The 21765-nt window shown below is 35.0% G+C and overlaps 1 protein-coding gene across 1 annotated transcript in view; it reads right to left on the reverse strand.

Annotated features, from left to right (window-relative positions):
- Positions 1 to 11966, reverse strand: part of LOC110021056 (glycine cleavage system H protein 2, mitochondrial) — a 33411-nt gene extending 21445 nt beyond the window's left edge. Inside the window, exons 1-3 of the mRNA XM_020719386.1 lie at positions 11722 to 11966; positions 10650 to 10738; positions 10359 to 10529 (exon numbers count right to left, since the gene is read on the reverse strand). Of these exons, the coding sequence (XP_020575045.1) occupies positions 10359 to 10529; positions 10650 to 10738; positions 11722 to 11800 (339 nt within the window). The 5' untranslated portion in view covers positions 11801 to 11966. The remainder of the gene's footprint in view (positions 1 to 10358; positions 10530 to 10649; positions 10739 to 11721) is intronic.
- Positions 11967 to 21765: the final 9799 nt, after the last annotated feature.

Here is a 21765-nt window from a genome sequence, read left to right on the forward strand (position 1 = left end):
CAATTCTCTTCCAATCAAAGTCAGCCCTAGGAGTGTTTGTGATGCAAATAAGTTATTCAAATACAAATGAACTAAACTATCCTCATGATCGCTCACCAAACTGATGAACAACATAAAATCATTCATCTCATTATTTGATCCACCGTCGTTATATGGACGATCCTAATGGGATATACACTAACACAATGACCACTTTCATGCCACTTCAAACATAACTTTTAAAAAATCCTTAATAGAAATGAAGATGTTCATTTTCTCTTAATATTATCGTTAACTGCACTGTAGCTATTCTTAAATGTAGCTGGCACAATAGAATAAATTTGATTGCTATTATGGAATGATCCACTTACATGAACATGCAGTGACACTCTAGATAAAAAATTTTAGCATTTGCTCAAAATCTAATGCAAGTTAAAAAGCATACTCGAATAATGAAATGTGTTGAGGTATGCTCTCTCTCAATATCAAGGCACAAACCAGAGCAAAACTTCAAGATTGTTTTTAAGGCCTTCAATAATCTCATAATACAACAACTATTCAAATGTTCAAACATTTCATAATAGGTTTGGTATTTTATTTTGTGAATTAAATTCATCAACCAAATGACCTCCATATGACAGAATTATTTTCTTTTAGTTCTTTTTTTTTTTAGCCCATGCGGAGATCGGTTCCCTTTTTAACCTTTCATTTGTTCACTCCTAGCTCATTCAACAAATTTTAACTTTCCTAGCTAACTTCATTTCTACAAATCTTGTTATTCAAATATTATTTTTCATTCAAAGAAATTATCTAAATATAGTACCCTGTCAATAGATATTTAAAAATTAATTTTATTATCATAAGTAAACACTTAATCATTAATTTTTTTTGTTACGATGTCATACATATCTTTTGAAAAAAATACTTTTAATAAGCACAGTTGTTAAAAACCATAAATTATTTAACTTGATTAGTTACATGTCTCTTGTTAGTGTCCGACATTCAATTGAATTGGCACATCTTTATAACAAGAATCGGCTTCAAGTTCACATGCATGATTTTGCATAGTTTCCAATGAGTTAATTCATGCTTTAAGGAAATTAGTATCATCACAAAAATAATTTGTTTATTAAATAGTTCAAAGAATTGATTCTACAAGGTTGTCAAAATCATATCCCTTCCATGATACGCTAGGTTACATAATAGCTAGCTTTGTTTTTTAAGTGATATATTGTCATACTTTAACCCCTAATATCTATTTGAAGTAGGATATTTCACAATTTGGGTGGGTCTCTTAATGTATAACTAAAAATTACGCAATGCTTATAAGTCGTGCAATAATACTTAGAATTCATAGATCATAAATTACTAAATATGCTTTCAATACATTCAAATAGTTAATATAAGAATTAGAAATCAAGAATCAACATCCAAAGAAATTAATAAAAGAAAAAAGACGAAACATGCAAAATCCCAGAGCAATTACAATTTATTCAGTGCAATTAGAATCTCAATAATATTAAATTTAGAAATAAATTAGGAACACTAAGAAACCAAGAACACAATATATAGAAGAAATTAAATTGAATAAAGAATTTATCAAAACTAGCCCCATGGAGGTATAAGGGAATGAATTCTCATGAATTACAGGGGCGCACGTAAAATGTACTAAAACAAATCAAGCATACAACTTGAGGAGGATTGCATTAGAACGGGGCTTAAGGGAAATTTAGTCTTTTGTTATATAGTATTGTTTAGTATAAATAGAGCTTGATAGGTTAGGATTATGTTAGGCTATGAGATTGTTGTCTTGAGTCTTAGGATTAGGGTTTGGGAGAGATCGTCTACCTCTCAAATTATAGGGGCTAATTTTTATGTATTTGAGTTGTGTTTCTTGGTGTTATTGAAATAAAATACTTGGTTGCCCTAATTTATGTAGAAAACTCTTATGATTCCTATAAAATTAATATCTGAGCCTTTAGACGCCAGTCTAATATTACCCCCTTTTAAAAAAACACATTGTCCTTAATGTGCAAAATAGAAATTGGTGTTGGATCAAGTCGTGTTACTCCCACTCATAAACTAACTTGAGTTTGGCTTTTGCTGTCAAACACTTAATTGAAGTAAGTGTTGATTCGTTGACATTGTGTGAGGACTGCGTCTAATCCATAGCCTGAAGTATATGTCTCTACAATGAAAGGTCGGTTAAAATCCAGTAACACCAGCATTGGTATATTCATCATGGCCTTCATTAACTTATCAAAAATCCCAACCCCACCTTCATGAGTAGAATGAACTTCAGTCGAAAAAATTAGGAAGGAGAGTCATGCATAAAGAAGCTAAGATTCAGACCTTTGAAGGGGAGGATGTCTATGTTTGCGTGAAGAGAAACTTAGTTGTTAAAGGGCTGACGGAGGAAGAAAAATTGATGGAGTCAGACCTGTGTTTGGAAGGGAAGGCTCTAAAATGGTATCAATGGAGAGAACAAGGTTAAGCCAATCAGAACATGGGAAGAATTCAAGGACCAATTATTGAAGCGTTTTAGAACTGCACGGGAAGGGGATTTACAAGAGCAGTATTTTTAGAGATAAAATTGAGATGCCATATGGCCATTTGAGAGGAATATCTGAAGAGGTGTTGAAGAAAACTTCATGAAAGGGTAGAGGCCTGAGATTCGAGCAGCACTTCGTCAGTTGAGACCACGAGGATTGGAGATAACTATGGAATTAGCAAATCTGTTTGGAGATAAAAAAAGCAATGAAATGGGCTAATAGAAGCAGCACAGGCGTAGCGTCATGACAATAACAAAAGCTCAAACACTCGAAGTCTGGAGGAAGGCTCCATGAGACAAAAATAATGAGGCATGATTCGGGGCAACACTCAAACACCTTACAAAGTTAGAGATTCAGGAGAAATGAACCAATAAATTATGTTTTCGATGTGATGAAAATTTTACTTCGAGACACGGTTGCAAGGATCGAAAATTACAGGTTCTCACATTTTGTGACGAGGAGCAGAGGATGTAGAAACAGACAGTTTTGGTGAAGGGACATCCTCACTTCTATGTTGCAGAGGTCACATTAAACTCATAAGTGGGATCAACAACAAAACACACTATTAGATTTCCAGGACAAATTGAAGAGTAGGACTTGGCAAATATTGGGGTCATTCACAACTTCATCTCTACTCAAGTAGTTAAGAGACGGGGCTTGAGATGGTTGAAACAAAAAATTTTGGAGTATGAAGGGAAAAAGACAAGTTGAGAAAAGTAGTTGAGTTTGTAAATGATTGATTTTAACATTGCAAAGTATTCAAGTGATGAAGAACTTTCTTCCCTTGGATTTAGGGAGCACTGTCATGATATTGGGTATGAAATGATTGCAATCTTTAGGGAAGACTAAGATGAATTTGAAACTCTAAACCATGAGTTTGAGTAGTGAGATAAGATAGTGGTGCTTCACGATGACCCAAATTAGCAAAAAACCTTGTTGTCAGCAGATACATCTAAGGTGGCAACTATGTTTGAGGGGCCACTACCTAAAACCTGAAAGGAGTTGAGAAGATTTCTGGGACTTACAGGATACTACTGGAAGTTTATGAATGGTTGTAATTCGATTGTGAGACAATTGATGGAGAAACTGAAGAAGGATAACTTTCAGTGGAGGAATTGGCAACACAGACTTTTGAGAAGTTAAAAATGGCCATGACAAGTGTACGAGTGTTGGCATTACTGGCTTTTACTAGCCTTCATTGTTGAGATGGATGCTTCATGTTATGGATTAGGCGCAATCCTCATGCAGTGTCAACGACTCATCATTTATTTTAATCAAGTACTAACAGCAAGCGTCAAACTCAAGTCAGTTTATGAGTGGAAGCCACACGATTTGATCCGACATAAGTTTCTTTTTTGTTCCACCGTGATGATAAACTGTCTTTTTGAGAGAAAATTAATGTTAGATTGGTGCCTACGGGCAATTTAGTCTTTTGTTATTCATTATTGTTTGGTATAAATAGGTCTTAATAGGTTAGGGTTATGATGCTACGAGATTATTGCCTTGATTCTTAAGATTAGGTTTTAGGAGAGATCATCTACCTCTCAAATTTTAGGTGTTGGGAATAGTATTTGGAAGAGATTGCCTACCTATCGATTTGTAGATGCTTATTTTTATATATTTGAGTTGTGATGCTTGGTGTTGTTGAAATAAAATATTTGGTTGCCCTAATTTATGTGGAAAACTCTTATAATTCATATTAGATTGAAAGCTAGAAAAATAAATTTTATTCAAATACTGATAATTTGCATTCAAAATTTTATTAAATAAAAAAGATACGAATTAATTACATTCATGTTTTAAATCATATGTACTCTTTATCCCAAATATCTGAATAACCACAACAAGCCTATAATCAAATATTGAGATGCGACAATCATAAATGAGTTGTAAGATTGGCTTTATCTCTAGAATACATCAAGATATCATCTATAAAGACAATCACAAAAGTATCCAAAATTGCCTAAAGACCCTATTCATCATATCCATGAAAACTGTTAGAGTATTAGTCAATCCAAATGGCATCACCACAAGTTCAAGGTGACCATATTTAGATCTAAAAGTAGCCTTCGCTTTGTCTTCCTCTTTAATCCTCAAACGGTGATAGTCTGACCTTAGATCAATCTTTGAAAATAAAAAAGCCCCTTCCAATTAGTCAGAAAAGTCACCAATCTTTGGCAATGGATATTTGTTTTAACTATAAGCTTACCCAACCTCATATAATTAATGCACATTCTAAAGCTTCCATCTTCCTCTTCACAAATAATGTCAGACCCTAAGGTGAGAAGACAAGTCTGATGAACCTCTTATTTAGTAACTCCTGCAATTGACTCTTTAAATCATGCAATTATCTAAATGTCATTCGATAGAGTGCCTTGGATACAGACTCAAAACTTGGCAAGAGCTCAATAATAAAATCAATCTCTTGCACTGGTGGCAATCCTGGTAAATACTTAAAAAAAACATATGGATATTTTTTTTACCACTGGAATATCACCCAAAGACTTTAATTATTTAAACGTACTTGTTACCTGAGCAAGAGAACCTTAGTTTCCCCGATTCAATAATTCAAAAGCTTTCAAACAAATAATTATTATGTATGTCAATTTTCTATCACCATAAAATTTAACTTCCGTCTCCCTGGATACATTTATTTTAATGATCTTTTTATTGTAATTAATTATGAAAAAAAATTTACACAACAAATCCATGATTCAAATTACCATGAATTGTGCATCAAAATCCTTTACATCAATCATTAACATCACCTCACATAACTGATTAACTTCCATAAAAGTATCATTTGACATTCCAATCGATAATATCACAGGCATTAAGAAGATATTCAATTGCATCATTTTAAGCAATTTCTCAACTATAAAAGAATATGATGCTCTCAAATTTGGTTTATTCTGAACAATACAATATCTATTATTAAAACCATTGCATTGAACATTTAGGGCCAATTTATTAATACATTTAAATTCTTACATGAAAATATGAATGGCATAACATGAATTCTCTTATGATTAAATGTGTACTTAGTTAAAATACTTAACTGTAACACATACTTGTAATAACTTCAGGAGAGTCATTAGCTTCCTACTGTGAAAGTACATAAACCCTGAGCTGGATATTTTGTTGGGTCTGTCCAGAATTTGACACTGGTCGTTGAGATTAAAATGCCCTCGACCTGCCAAAGCTCCTCTGAGGTGGTGCAGTTCTAACCGTAGAATCTATTGGAGCCCTCTATCCCAATCTAGAGCAATTTCTCATCATATGTCCTGATTGGTGACACCAAAAATAAGTGTTGGATGTAGAAATTCACTCACCCTTGTGAGACGTCCTACACTTTTCATATTTTCAATCTTCAATCTGGATGTCAATATTGTTGGATCTAGCCTTCTTAGCACATGTATTTCCTGACTGGAATGACTGTCTGTACTGAGAGGCCTGAGGAAATCGAAATCTCTCTGAATTTCTTCTCTTATGAAAGTCCCCCCTCCTCTGGGTAGCTCTAAATCAACTCAATCATTCTGGCCCTCTCCACCAAAATGGAATAGTCATCGATCTCAAGAGGAATCAGTGGTTTTCTAATCATATCCCTAATCCCAAACAAAAACCTGTGGCACTTCTTTGTATTTGGACTCAAATGGGGCGCATATATTGAAAACAAAGTAAATTCAATTTTATATTGCAGATCTCTCCGCACCAGCCTAATGAATTTATCCAGCATTTACCTTCAAGCTGAAAGCGGTATGAATCAATCTCTAAAAGTGTTCACGAACTCAGTCCACTGTATCATGTGGCTGACTCTACCACCAAATTTCTCCAGCAACTGTCCTCACCACCATATTTTTTCTTCCCCCTCTAAGGTAAAAGTAATTGATGAAACCCTCATCTCCGGAGGACAAAACAATCCATCTAAAATCTTTTCTACTCTCAACAACCAGTTCTCGTCATCCACTGCACTTCTTCCTCCATAAAAGAGAGGTGGTCTCATATCCTAAAATAGCTTCAGGTACTTGTCCATCTCATATCCCCCACTAAAACTGACCTAATTTTTACAGTTCTTAATCAAAAGAGTTACTGCAGTCATCATCTCAGCAAAAGTACTTGCATTCATAGTAATCTGTGGAGGTGCATTAATTTTTATCACATCATCTCTAACTTCTTCCCCTTGATTTTTCCTACTTCTAAAATAACATTAAAAAATTATAATTAGACACAAATTAACCCTTCATTAATATTATTTATGAATTATTTTAATCAACCTAATGGCTATTTTTTATTATGATCCAGTCCAATCACTCTGATACCACTTTTGTCACAACTCGGCCTAAAAGCTTAGAATTAATCAAGTTAAAAAAATGTGGTTGAATGATAGTAATCATCATTTCTATCATTTAATAATTCATCATAACTTCGAATAATGAAAAAGCAACTGAAAAAATCCACAAAATACACTCAACAAAAATCTGATTCATCCAAAGTATCAACATTGACACAGAGTAAAATAGTATCACAATCCAACATTTCTTAGAATTAAATGGCATAAGAACTAGAAAAAAAAAACAACCTACTAACTAGTATCAGTAATCCACCTCCTATAAACCAAATCCTTTCGGCCGGTCATATCAACCTAGTATTTTACCTAAAGGAAATAATAAATTTAGACAATAGGTTTACCACAACTTGGCAAGCAATTCTAACCTTATTATGTATTAAATTAAAATGTAAATGCTATACATGAATGTCTTATGTTGTAAGTTTTCATTTTAAATTAACCCTTCATGTTTAAATTTAAGTATCTACCTTTATAACAATTGCCTTTTATTAAGAAGTTATATCAGAATTATTGACATACCTGAAAATATCCTCCAAATTGAACCCATAAGTACCTTTAAAAATTTACACCTGACGGTACACCGCTAGCATTTCCATTCTTTTCATGATTGATTTAAGTCTATATTTATCATTCATATCGATTTAGAATTATTTTAATGTACTTTCATATATCAATTATTTTCCTCTCATTTGTGAGACATCTTTCAAATATTCAAAATTCAAAACATAAATGAAATATTTATTTTTAAAATCATATTGTAAGTTTACTTTGATCAATTTAAAATGCACCTTCTAAATAAATCATGAATGTAATACTAATAAGAAAGTAATTACTCGTCTTAATTGATTTGACAAACACTCTTTAATTTTAAATCCTTTGAAGCAGAAGTTCTTCAATACCCGGTGATAAAGAACCTAATAGTAACATTTATTAAATATATTTATCCTACTAATTGTTTTAAAAACTAATAAAACTTTAAACATACATTTCCTTTCTTCTTTTAATAAAATCAACAATTCAGGTCTCCAAGCTTACAAAGCAAAACTTCCTCGATATTTTTATATTTATTATTAACTAATGGAACTAACTATTAATAATTGACAAAAGCTGAATTGAAGAATTGTTTATTAATTCACTAACAATCATAAAATAATTTAAATACAATTCAATTTACTATTTACTCTTAAAAATAACATTCTCACTTACTTATTAGCTTGGTTCACCTCCTTTACACGCGAAGCCCCTTGACTCCTCCCATCTCTCGGACAGGCGCTTGACTTTAACACTAAAGGCAAGCCGATCTCCTCTCTCTTTCACTGCTTGTAGCCGATCAAGCACGGTAAGCTTCGCACGGCAGGGAAAAGCTGCATGATCCTTCCTCCTCCTTCGGCTTATTCTCCTTCCTCTTATTCTTCACACAAGCGGTGTCGTCCTTCCTCCTGCAACACCTGTACTCGAAGCGGAAGCCTTATGCACCCGCGAGCAATGTCAAATTTTTGTTCCAAGAGAATGGATGTTTACCGTAGATGCGCGCAAGTATTCTTCTTTTTTTTTCTTTCCTCCACCTTGTTTGATTAGGGTACAACTCCCCTTCTACAGAAGTTCCGTAAGCAAAGCCGCCACTTTTCCTTCTTCCGTATTCTTCTCCACAGGTCGGCTAGGGCACACATGCTACCCTTGCTTCCTCCTTTTTCTTCTCCTTTATTTCATTTTGTTCCTTTGCTTCCTCTGCCTTACACTCAGTCCTCGATTCGTTCTGCGATTCCAAAAGAGTGGCACACTAGCCTCATTAAGTGAAATCATCGAGAAAGTAATTTGATCCCATCAATTCGATTTATTATTATTATTATTTTAGTTAAAATTTTAGTTATTACAATGTTTATATTGTTATCCTATATTGAAATTTCTCTTCCTCTTAGAAGTGATAATCAGCACCGGAGAGTTTAACTAAAACCCTAAACTGGAGAGTTCCACCTATGAGAAATCATTGAACTAGAAAAATGAAGTTATTCTAAGAGGTACAATCCCTAAATAGTAAGTCTTCGCTGTCAAATTTATCACCGAAAAGAATAAAAAAAATAATCCTCCCATAGATGTCGAGCCAAGCGGTGCCTTTCAAGGCTCACAATAATTCGCAGGGAACAAAAATGTCTTCAAATGTTTTATTTTTTATATTTTTTAACTTTAATATTGATCATACATTTAAGGATGCACCTTTATGACCAAATCATGGAACAATCAAGCCGCCAGTACCTGTTATTCTTTTCGCAAATATGATTGATGTGAAAGTCATGGTGTGCTTTAATTTCTTTTGCCGATTTTATTTTCAGCATCTGGAAAAGCTACAAATATTTTAAGATAATGCAAATATCATCTACCGTCAAAAGATTCCATAATTCTTCTAATGGAATTCATTGTTGATTCTTCAACCCTCCAGTGAGATTTTACAGCTTTCACACTTCAAAGGGAAATTAATCCCACACTAAGGGAAAGAACAATATAGTCAATTTGAAATAATAATTCAATAAATTTAGCTAAGACAAGCCTAGTTTTCCACATGCCAATGAATTTAGCCAAGCTTTAAATAAGCAAATAAAAAAAAGTTCTCATGCATTTCTTAACCCATTATCATTAATGGAAAAAGCTTCATTTTTATTTTTAAAATTGTTTGAATGTAATAAGGATAAAGATAATTTAATCCTAAATTAAAAGTTGTCCTTATTTATATATAGAATCTTGATATTTATGAAAATTTCCTTGAGCTGAGATTTTAGCTTTTTTATTTTATTACCTAAATTATTAGACAATTCAAGGTTACTAACATTTTATTACAAATAATTTTCCTTTTTTTTTGTGTTCTCGCATTTGCTATGTGCCATTTAATGCTTGCAACAAAAGAATTAAAATTTATTGTTTATTTATATATGAAATCTTTGTATTTATGAAAAACTATTGAAACCTATATTTAGATTTTTTATTTTATTCCTCAAAGATTTAACCACTCATTGTCGTTAACATTCTCTATGTTTTTTTTTTCTTTTCCTAGTATTTTTCACGTTTTTGTTATGTGTCTCTTAACTCTTAGAACTAAAGAAGTTATGAATGCATGTGACTCAAGTAGAATATAGATACCTAACACCCTGGGTTACAATAACGGAAAAAAGATTGAAACGCAGGATACTTCATCAATTTCGAATTGAGCGTGGTTCTCCTTTATGTATGTTAACAAAGAAGTAATGGCCCAATCGTCCCGAGATGAACTTTTGTGTAGGGCAACCATATCTCAATCAAATTCCTCGAAACAGTGGGGCAGACTAGAAGGAACAATCAATCTGCAGTAATACTACATTTAAGATCTATCAAATAAAAATACTTTATGTTCTCATAAGCAGGCATTATATTTTATGGGCACTACAAATAACACCATTATGAAGCTTTCAAGGCTCAAAAGATTGACTTGCCACAAGTTGTGGCCTTACCAAACCAGGAGAATCACTTAATTTGGTGTTCACTTCAACAATATCGCCAGATACAGGGGCATAGACATCACTAGTTGCCTTGACACTCTCAACAGCACCAAAATTCTTTCCCTTTGTCACAGTAGCACCAACTTCTGGCAGCTCAACGTAAACAACGTCACCTAAGTGGTCCTGAAAATGAAGGTAACAGAAAAAATTTAAAAATTATTTAAAGAAGATAGATTCCAAAAGAAGCAAAATTAATTGTAACAACTTGGAAAGGAGTTGTTTCTCAATGTTGACGTAAATTACCTGTGCATGATCTGTTATCCCTATTTTAGCATAAGTACCATCAACATCAGCCCACTCATGAGAATCGGCATACTTGAAGTGCTCTATAACTGCCCAACAAGTTATAAAAATTAAAATAGTGTAATTTCAAGCGCATGAAAATCAAAATCTTATACAATGTTGCTATAAAGTCATGCACAACCCCGACTTATTCTCAATAAGAAACTAATAGATACAGTTGAATCATTATCATTCCCTAAATCAACACAGGTGATGAATCAAAGACCTAACATGGGAAGATTATGACTTAACCACATAATAAGTTTCCTCGTAATCTAACCATGATTGGCAAAATATCTCTATTGATTCAAATCAAAAATCAATTTGTATAGGATAGGGATTCGCATGTTCCTGAAGACCACAAATGTCTATATGTAATCATCTAGCATAATTTAAAAATAAATAAATCAAAGTTTAGCTAAGAATATTATTCTAATCAGTTTTGCCTCAAGACATCCAAATTCAATTTAAATATAGCCATGAATTCACATGATAAAAAAATTGCATTTTAAGTTGGACATTGGCAGTCCTTTCACGCAAATTCAATGACTTCCTTAAGATAACAAATTGCATCCGACAATTCTTCTTTCCGTTTATGGAAAGAAGGAAATTTTGATTAAATCTTCTCATTCTCTTCTCGCTATAAGTTTTTGCCAACATTACAAATTTTTCTGCTAAAAACAAAATAAAATAGATCTCACGATCATGATTATTGATTTGGTGACATGAGTTCAACGAAATTGATAAGATCTTTCTCAAAGCAATGAAGCTTAAATACTTTTTACCTTCTTGTCACAATAAACTCATTAAATGAAATGATTAACATTAATCTTGTATATCTGAAAGAAAGGTGGAACTTCGTAAGAGAAAAGTTGGCCGTATGCCTATAAACAAATAATAGTACAATCTTTCGGTCAGAAAGTGAAACAGATCTACGAAAACCAAACGACCGCAAAAAATTGGTATCGAGCAAAAACCAATAAAAATAAGAAAATAATGGAATCAAATGAAGGCAAGAATGCCAACGATGTACCAGAGGCGAAGCCCCTCCGAAAGAGGGAGATCCTCAGATGGCAGGCGGCTCTAGACGCCCAAAGCATCCTGGACGCCATGACTTCAGAGTTCACAGACAGCTGCAAATGCCAACCACCGCAGACAAAGCGACGTCGTTCTCAACTTGTTCCGCTCAGATCCGGAAGATGTGTCCTGTCTATATTGTGCCGGGGTTGGTAATTGCTAACAGACTTGGAGATGGCCTCGGACTTCTTAGTAAGACCAGGTTAACCCTACCTATAACATACCTATAAGTTTCAATAAATTTCAATATTTGTTTTGATATATTTATAGATTACAGATAAATTACTGGATAATTACAAATGATATAACATGAATATAATTCTTAGTACCTTCTGAATAACCTTGACGTAATTTTTTCTCTGGCCAATGACACCTATTTGTTTCCATGAGGGCTGACTTGTTCTTGAACAACCTTGGGTTCATTGACTAGCTCCTGTTTAATTCGTTTGTTTTGCAAATAAGTTGAATATGAATAATTTTTTTATGCTCGATATATAAATGAACTGAATGCGAATAAAAATTTTTCGTTCATGTTAGACCTATTTTGGCTCCAAATAATTTTAGATGTATGTATCTATATATATATATATATATATATATATATATATATCTGTGTGTGTGTGTGTATCTTATGAGTATTATTTTCGGACGATGAAGTTAGACTCGCCCGAAAATAGGTACTGATACGCCACCAACAAATTTTCATCATCCATCGTGAATCTCGAGACATGACACGAATCTCAAGACAATCTTTCGGCAAGTAATATTCAAGTTTTAATTAAAAGTCATCTAGAGCTCTGATTTTAGCAAACTTATAGTCAAACTGACCGACTTAATGAGACGGACCTAATAATATCAAAGTTAGTCTAATCCGAGTCAAATCAAGCCCAGATCAAGTGATTAAATCATTATTGAAAGATTTTCGGACACATTTGAAAAATCAAACAAATGTCGAACTTAACGAGTTCATAGTCGAATCAAGCGTCTCGACAAGACAAATCCAACGAGCCCAAGATTGCTCAATTTCGACATCGTTAGGGCTTCAAATGTCCATCAAACGCCATCTGATCGAGGGAATCTCTCCGGATCCTCAGATCAAAATGGTTCATATGCATGCATTAATTACACCCAAAATACTATAAATAGAGCTACATCCCTCACATGAGAGGGGGAGGCTGGAGAGAGAACTTGAGGATTTGAGAAAGAGCTTAAGTCCAATATCATCCCTGTCATCGCAAACCACCGCCGACAACCACCAATCACCGCCGACCAGCAATAACGGTCAGTGACTCTCGCTGACCTCCATTGATTACCGTTGGCCGCCGTCGACTGATCTCAAATTGTTACTTATATGCAACAGTATAACAATAACAATGATTATATTTTCACTTATATTTCCTTACTTTGCAACAGAGTCAACACTTGATCCTGAAGCAAATAGGAATTTAACTCTTTAATTTATATATTGGGATATTTAATTTAACTCTTTAATTTATATATTGGGATACTACGCAAGTATATGTATCGTTATCAAGTAATATATGACTTTTTGATTAAGACTTGAATATCGAACCGACAGGGAAATACGCAATATGCTCTATTGAACGACAAATTTTCTATTTTAAAAAGACAATTACTTAAATTAGAGATGTATTTGCAGTAATTAAAATTTAAATCTTTTTTGTATTTTTGATATTTTGACAAAATAGTAACAATTTAAAAAGATAATTTGAGTTTATGTAAAAGAAAATCACTGAATTTGAAAATATCTTTCTCCTTATCATGAATCAGTAATAAGCATAGGAATTCTGTTGTGGTAGTATGCAAATTGTGTTGTGCCAAATAGGAGCAATTATATTCTTTACCCTTACTAGAGATGCTATAAAAAATATTGGCTAATTTAAAGTTTGAATAGTTCTGAAAACCGGCTAGGCAGAGAAGATATCAGCTCTCACTCTAGAGTTCCATCGATTCCCTCCACCTGGGGGCTAACATCTTGAATCAGAACCTAAAATAGTAAACCAAGTTGGGGGCTTTAACCTATCACTTTAAAGTCCTCTAACTCTACAACCTTCAAAGATTATTTTCTTATTTATTTGCACTAAATCATATGCATTACATTCTCATTCATGCAACCTCATATGATTCTTTCCAATTGTTGACTAAGATAATATCAACCCGGTTCTTACATATTCTCACAACAAATTTTAATATCTGGATAAGCCAAATCATGAAGTAAATAAAGTTCATGGATTTAAATCATCACAACTTCTTCCGACATTAAGGATCAGTACTCTCCACAACTTCCATCCAACACTTTAATTACTTATCATTTTAAGAAGAAAAATAAATAAAACTACTAGAATCCACGAAGAAAACAAAACCATACTTTAGTTTAAAAGTAGAAATCATTGTCAAACCAACAAGAAGTCTCAATTAAATCCAAAAGTAGTTCAAAACAAAAGATAAAAACTTATCTCAAATCTTCTACCAAACTCTTGAAGTTCTTTTGAATCTCTTCTTTTTTACAACACTCTCAAAATAAACTAAAAACAAAAAGAATAAAGTAAATTTGTGGTGCCTGAAAATCTCTCCAAAACACTCTCCTTTCCACCACTTTTCAGAACTTTCATGCACAGTTTAAAAAGTCTCAACTTCCTTCTTTTATAAATCTTCAAGAGGTGCTTGATAACTCTTCAAAATGTATTCCAATTCAATATATTCTCCAAAGGATGCCTCCTTTTATAAATCTTTTAATAATATTTTTGTTTTTAGTGGTCATAACCACCCTCTTTAGCCAATAGGTGCCTCAAATACCTCTTTAAAATTTAGTCAAATGAAGAAAACCGTCAAATAACTGTCTCTAGCGCTTAAGCGCGAGGGCTTCTGGCGCTTAGGTGCGGCTTTCTCTGTTTAACCGGCGCTTAAGCGCCGAATCTGGCGCTTAGGCGCCAAAACACTTTAGCACAATTTTCACATCTTTGCTCTAAATTTGATCCTTTTTCACTCTTTTTTGCATTTTTTACCTTTTTATTTGTACTTGAAAGAAAAACACACAAATAACTTCCATTAAAGTGCAATATCTAAAAGATAGGCATAAAAATGCGTTTAAAAATACTATATATTTTAGGTGTATCAAAATCCCCCAAAATTAAAATGTTATTTGTCCTCAAGTGACACTTCAATCTTTAAAAACTAAATAAGTATGATATGTATATGAGTTTCTTTAGGAGTTACTAAAATTTAGATATATAGTAGTCCAATTTAGATATAACAGTCTAATTTAGAAAAAATATTCAGTACATGAGACCAACTTAAAGTTTAGAAATTTTTAATGTTAAGAAAGATAAAAATATGAGTTAATATCTAATTCAAAAATATTGTAGATTCTCCAAGTTTAGAATCTAGTCCTTTTATTATCTCCACTTAAAAATTTTTATTAAGAATAATTTTACTTACTATATTATATTTTTAAGCTTAAGATTTTCTCAAGTCTTATACTTTAAAAAGCTCAAATTATCATCCAGAGCTCCTATTTCAACAAACTTATAGTTAAACTAACCAACTGATGAGACATACCTAATGATATGAAAGTTAATCAAATCTGAGTCAAATCAAGCCCAGATCAAGTGATTAAATCATTCTTTGAAAATTTCTAGACACATTTGAAAGATCAAACGAATGTCAAATTCAATGAGTTCATGGTCAAATCAAGCGTCTCGACAAGACAAATCCAACGAGCCCAAGATTTCTCAATTCCGACATCGTTGAGGCACTCAAATATCCATCAAACGCCATGTGATCGAGGGAAGCTCTCCAGACTGTCTGATCAAAATAGTTCATATTCCTGCAATAATTGCACCCAGAATATTATAAATAGAGCCCTACCCCTCACATGGGAGGGGGAGGCTGAAGAGAGAATTTGAGGCTTTAAGAAAGAGCTTAAGTTCAACATCATCTCTGCAATCACAGACTGCTGTCGACCACCGCCAATCATTGCTGACCAGCACCAACGGTCAACGAGCACCACTGACCTCTGTTGCCGCCGGTCGCCGTCAACCACCGTCGATCGCCGCTGACCTCCGTTGATCACCACCATTCGTTATCAACTATCATTGGCCACCGCTAACCAGACGTCGTCAGTCGACGTTGTACCTTGGAAAATTAAGTAACCCTTTCCTGTCTGTAGGACAAAGGGCCTCTGTAATCATCAACTTATAGTTGATTTTTATAACTAGATCAGACCCTGTGGTTTTTTCTCTTTACGGGTTTTCCACGTAAAAACTTCTGGCTTTTTCACATGTTGATTCCCTTTCATCTAAGTGTGTGTTGAATCTTCGTGCAACACTAAGATGATAATCCTTTACTCTACCGTCACGAATTTTTCAAGCATGCATCAAGTATTATTTTTAATTAATTTAATTGTTTACAAGGCCACAAAGATTATTATCAATTAAAATTACTAAGTAAAATTAGAATAAAAATATATCAAATTTTATTTTAAAAAATATTTTAATATAAATAATGAGATATAAATCTCATCATACTCTTATGATCCTACGACTGTGTGATTAGGGTTGTCAAAATGACTCATTGTTCGTGAACAACTCATGTTCGGCTCAATAAACAAATGAGCCAAACACAAATAAACTTTTTTGAGCTCGATATATAAATGAGCAAAACATGAACAATGATATTTTTTTAACAAGCCAAACCCATGCCTCTAACGGCTTCATGACTAGGGTTTTCAAAACACTCTTTGTTTGCGAACAACTCGTGTTCGGCTTGCTGAGTAAACGAGTCGAACACAAACAGTGGTATTTTTTGACAAACTGAACACGAGCTAAAACTAGACTCGCTTGTGTCGGGTCGTTTACACTAGTATTTACACCAAGCTCACCCTATCATTTTGAGCGCCATGTAGGATATTGTTGAAAAACATAATGCATTGGGGTTGAATTGGCTTGATGAGTTCAATAGAATTAATATACTTGGTCGTTCAACTGGACTTGACCTACATTTTAGCTAATAAAAAAATTATATTTGTAGTCAGCTGAACTCGACAAAAAATGAGCTCAAAATTTTCTTAAAAAATGACATATTCAAATACACATGTTCTTGCCTTTATTTTTTTTTTTACGCTCTAGAACACTCTCTCAATTTTTTAAGTGGCTTGGGTTTTTTTAAAAAAATTCGAAAAGCACGGCATTTAGCAGAGCATTCATTAAGATAATCTGACATACTTTAGTAAAATGATTTTCAAATGCGCTTTCAATTTTCTGCTAAACTCATGGAATTATTTATTTCACACTATTTAGGGTTTTCCAAATAAGTGAATCACGCAAACCATGAAGAGGAAATGAAGATAAAAAATAAAATAACAAAAAGCAAGATGATTTCAAGGCAAGTAAGAAAAGAAAGGGTTAACAGATGCTTGTATTTGCTTATCACTGCTTAATTTTTTTACTATTTTATTCAATTCTAATAGCGAAAAGAAAATGGATATACATATGAATGCATTACATTATTATTCATGTTTAAACTATATTTAATCATGTTTTATTGTTAATATTATACGTTAAAAATGTGTCACCACGAATTATGAAGAAATTACATGAACAACAAAAGAAGTTGGGGCTCACATAGCCTACCATGGAAGCTCCCGGACTGCATGCTAGACAGTGCAGTTTATCTTATCGTAGAGGCAGGGTGCGCCTCTAAAGAATAAAGAAGAATCATCGAATTAATTAGGATTGCTTGAATAAACCAGCTGCCTCCCAATTCGTTATAGATCAAAAAGAGGAAACAAACCCTTCTGCTCCAAGTCAGCACATTCGGACTTCCGACAAATAACCACCAGGCCATGCGACCGTCCGACCTTATAACCACTCGGTCCAAAGATCACTAGCAGGCCACATCTATGGGTCCCACATGCCAATTTTATGTACAGGCTAAGATACCCCCTTAGTACATGTTTACCTTATGAGCACAATATGTAATTGTATATTAACTCATCCCTATAAATAGGGCTCCATTTTCATGAGTAAAGGTCAAGCAATTTTAATGTTCAATACTGTGATATTTCTCTCTCTTTCTCTCTCATCTCCCTCTCCCTCTCTCTCTCGCGTCTTAAAGTGTTATATACCTTAGGCGTGTCTTCCAGACAGATACAGAATCAACATCCTAAAAGGTGTGGTGAGTGTGGAGTCATGTCGTCAATAAGATAAGGAGCACATCGATCTTAGAGAGAAGGGAGCAACCAAAGAACAGTAGCTAATGTGAATCCCCAATGAGAACATCTAAGAATGCAAGCAGAGAGGAACATAGAAGATGTGGACTCAGATCAAGGATCAAGTGTCGAGCTAGATCGGTGAAGTTCTAAGGGCTGTCCCAGCACTGGCAAAGAATCAGTCCCTCTAAAAACAAAATCATCCACAAGAGGTGGCACCAATGCACAATGGTGTGGGGCAAACCATGGTCCTGAAAAGCACAAAGACTCGTAGTAGCAGAATAGTGCAGGATCTGTAAAAGTGAAAAGGCAACGAATAGGGCGCATTAAAGCACCACATCAGTTGGAGAACACTTTCTCCCTCTAGATAACCGGAGTGGAGCCCCAAGAGAAATTCAAATTACTGGCCTTGGAGGCTTACAACCATATCACCACATTTAAGTCAACAGTGTTCCTGCTCAAAATTTTAGAAGCGTTTAAGTGACGTATATTTTTCTCGGTTCCCTTTAGATCTCGGAGTCGCCAGCTTGCCTTTTTGTATGTCATCGTATAAGTATAATTTACCTAATCGTATAATTTACCTATTCGAGTAAGTCTCCCTCTCAAACCAAATGAATGACTTGAAGAGGAGAGGAATCAAATAGCGAACTAACGTACGACAACAAATAGGCAAATAAATCAAAAAAAGAAAAGAGACGGAAGACTTATATAGGGATAATCCTCGTGTGATGGGTCAAGAGTATACGTCCAAACAGAATCAGATTGAAGTACCTCGGAAAAATAACATCCACGAGCAGAATCTCTATATAAGCTACCCGTAACCAGAGAACAAAATTTTTTTTATGGGGTCAAAAGTCTCCCAGAGTAATGTATTCCTACTGGTTAATTACGTCTCGCGGAATGCGCAAGAAGACTCTCGATGGAAGGAGTTTCACTTTATCATTATGGACCTAGGGTATAGGTTATCAAAAGGTGATTATTTCGTATGGAACGATCTCGATGCTTTGAAGCTCACGCTGCACCATCAGGCGGAGAGTGAATCTCCCACGTCCAAATGGGTAGCGGCTTCTCAACTCACGAAACCTACGAAACGACCATAAATCACTTCAACGGGAGTATCCCAATACATCATAGCACATTCGCGTAAGGGCAGAAGACAAATTGTCGTATCCCGAACAGACGACAGCTTATCAGCATCGCGTCGTTAAAGTGACACCAACAAACTCAAAGGAGTAGAAGTGGCTCAACAGGGGTAACCAAAAGGTAGGGAAGAGTAATCCTAGGAGGTAGAGTTAGTCAGGTCGGGGTACCATGGACCCGTCATCCCAAGCCACTAGGACCCTAAGCCTACTTGGTCATGAAGCCTGAGATTCCCTGTAAGCAATCCGTGAATTGCATCATTCGTGGGAACCTCAGTAGCCTTAAAGTCAAAGGAAGGAAACTCTATCCTATGACTATAAACTAGAGCTCCAAGAGGTGGGACTTATACCTGCCAAAGTGGCAAGGATGCCTCAGGAAAGAAGAGAAGTGGAGGTTCAGCTACAAAGCTGGAAACGGTCCAAACAAAAGGGCTTGCACCTTGTCTGGATCAGGGAGTCTTCTAACACCCTAGGCACACTAGACAACCACCTATATGAAGGCATGCTGGGCCAGTCAGGTTGGAAAAGTATGGGGACTCCTCCTCGGGACATGCAAATATGAATGCAGTTATCTAGAGCGGTCCTAAGTATTGTGGAGGCCCTATTAATATATGCATGAAAGTAAATGTTGCAATTTTTAAATCTTAAATATTTTAATCCTAAATTTTAATTATCTTGAATATTTATTTAGGTTTTGCAGAAAATTAGGAATTAAGTCCTAAAGAACTTATGTTGTATCGTGAAATCCCTGATAAAATACAGAAAGAAAACAAGAAAAATACATGCAAGTGCAGACATGCAACATGATCAAAAAAACAAAAGAAAAACAAGTCAAATCAAAATAATAAACAGGTCGGTGTCGTTGGGTCTACAACATATTCGAGAAAAGAAAAAAAAGTGGCCGGACTCCGTATATATATGCCCGGTCTTAATTCTATACATCGATATAAAATGCAGAATTAAGATACGGGGCACAAGTATCTGCTCCTGGTCCCCTCCACATGGTTCCCATGTTAACGTCTCGGAACCCGTGCCTGTATCTTATTTCTGCTACAAGACTCTCCTAGACTCTAAAAGTATATATAGAAAAGAAAAAGACTCAATCCTGCATGAAAATAAGTGTCAGCGAGAAAACTCACATGCACATAACGTATCATGAGCCATGCCTTAAAAGTGGGGGAGCTAATAGCACCTGCAAGCAAAAGGGCCAGAAATCATTATTTGCTCCCCTCAGAGTGGTACCTGTGTGTGTGTGCATATAAATAGGCATGACCCCCTGCAGAAGATCGGCTTAACACACTACCATACATGTGCAGCATTCAGTCACACCAGAAACACAATGCAAAAGAAAGATGTCTGGCTAACAAAACCAATCCAGCAGAGAACAATAGCTAGACATCAAAAAGTCTACCTAGCCCCTAATTCCTAGCCTAGCACACCATTTAACAAAAAGTGCATCAACCTAATATCTAAGTGAGGGGTAAGTCTGGGTATGGTATGACTTTCACGGGGTCACTTTACTGGCCCCATCCTAAGGATCCAAAGAATCTAAAGAGTGCACGAAAGGTGATGACACCAGTTAGATTCATTAGATTCTTAATACAGTTATACTCATGTAAATCCCGATGACTTAACTCGCATTGCTCATCGGGAATTGCTCATCGGGATTGTCGCATTGCTCATCGGGATTGACCCAACAAGCAATGCTCGTTAAGGCATCACGACCAACGCGAGAGTCACTCTCCTAATGGGTCTGGCTCGCTAACCATGCAAACATGTAAATGCAGATGATTAATCAAAACACAAGTGATGATTATATCATGGGGGCAGGGATTCAAACAAATGTTTACATACCGTAGTGGCCGTGGCCCTAAGAAGATGGGCATGCCGTGGTGGCACTAGTCCCAGGAGGTATGCCGATAAGGCAGCGACCTGTAAAGAGTAGGCATGCCGTGACGGTAGAGGCCCCGGGAAGATGGGGATGCTGTGGTGACAGCGACCCCATGAGGTATGCCAATAAGGCAATAAAAATAAAAGTGGGCATACTGATACACCTAAAATATATAGTGTTTTAAACACATTTGTATACCTATTATTAAGATATTGCGCTTTAATGGAAGGTATTTTTGTGTTTTTCTTACAAATACAGGTAGAAAGGGTGAAAAATACTTTCGATCCGGCGCTTGCGCTCCAGTTAAACAGAGAAGGCCGCGCCTAAGCGTCAGAGGCCCCACGCTTAAGCGCCAGTGGCAGTTATTGGGCGAGTAAAGTCGGTTTCTGCAAATTTTGAAGAGGTTTTTAAGGCACCCATTGGCTTAATATGTGATTATAACCACCATGGATGAAAATTATCACGAAAGGATGCATCTCTTGGGGAAATACATCAAATTTAGACATATTTTGAAGAGAAACCAAGGCACCTTTTGGAAAATTATAAAGAAAGAAGATTGGGACTTTGAAAGAAGTCCTGAAAGTATTGGAAAGTTTTGAAAGTTCTCATTTGGGGAGTTAGTTTGGAGAGATTTTTAGGCACCACTTTTACTTTTACTTTTATTTTATCCTTTTTGTTATTTTATTTTAGTTTGAATGATTGTAAAGAGAAGAGAATCAAAGGAACTTCAAGAGTTTGGTG

Source organism: Phalaenopsis equestris, unplaced genomic scaffold (assembly GCF_001263595.1).
Source record: "Phalaenopsis equestris unplaced genomic scaffold, ASM126359v1 Scaffold000118, whole genome shotgun sequence".
Taxonomy (NCBI): Eukaryota; Viridiplantae; Streptophyta; class Magnoliopsida; order Asparagales; family Orchidaceae; genus Phalaenopsis; species Phalaenopsis equestris.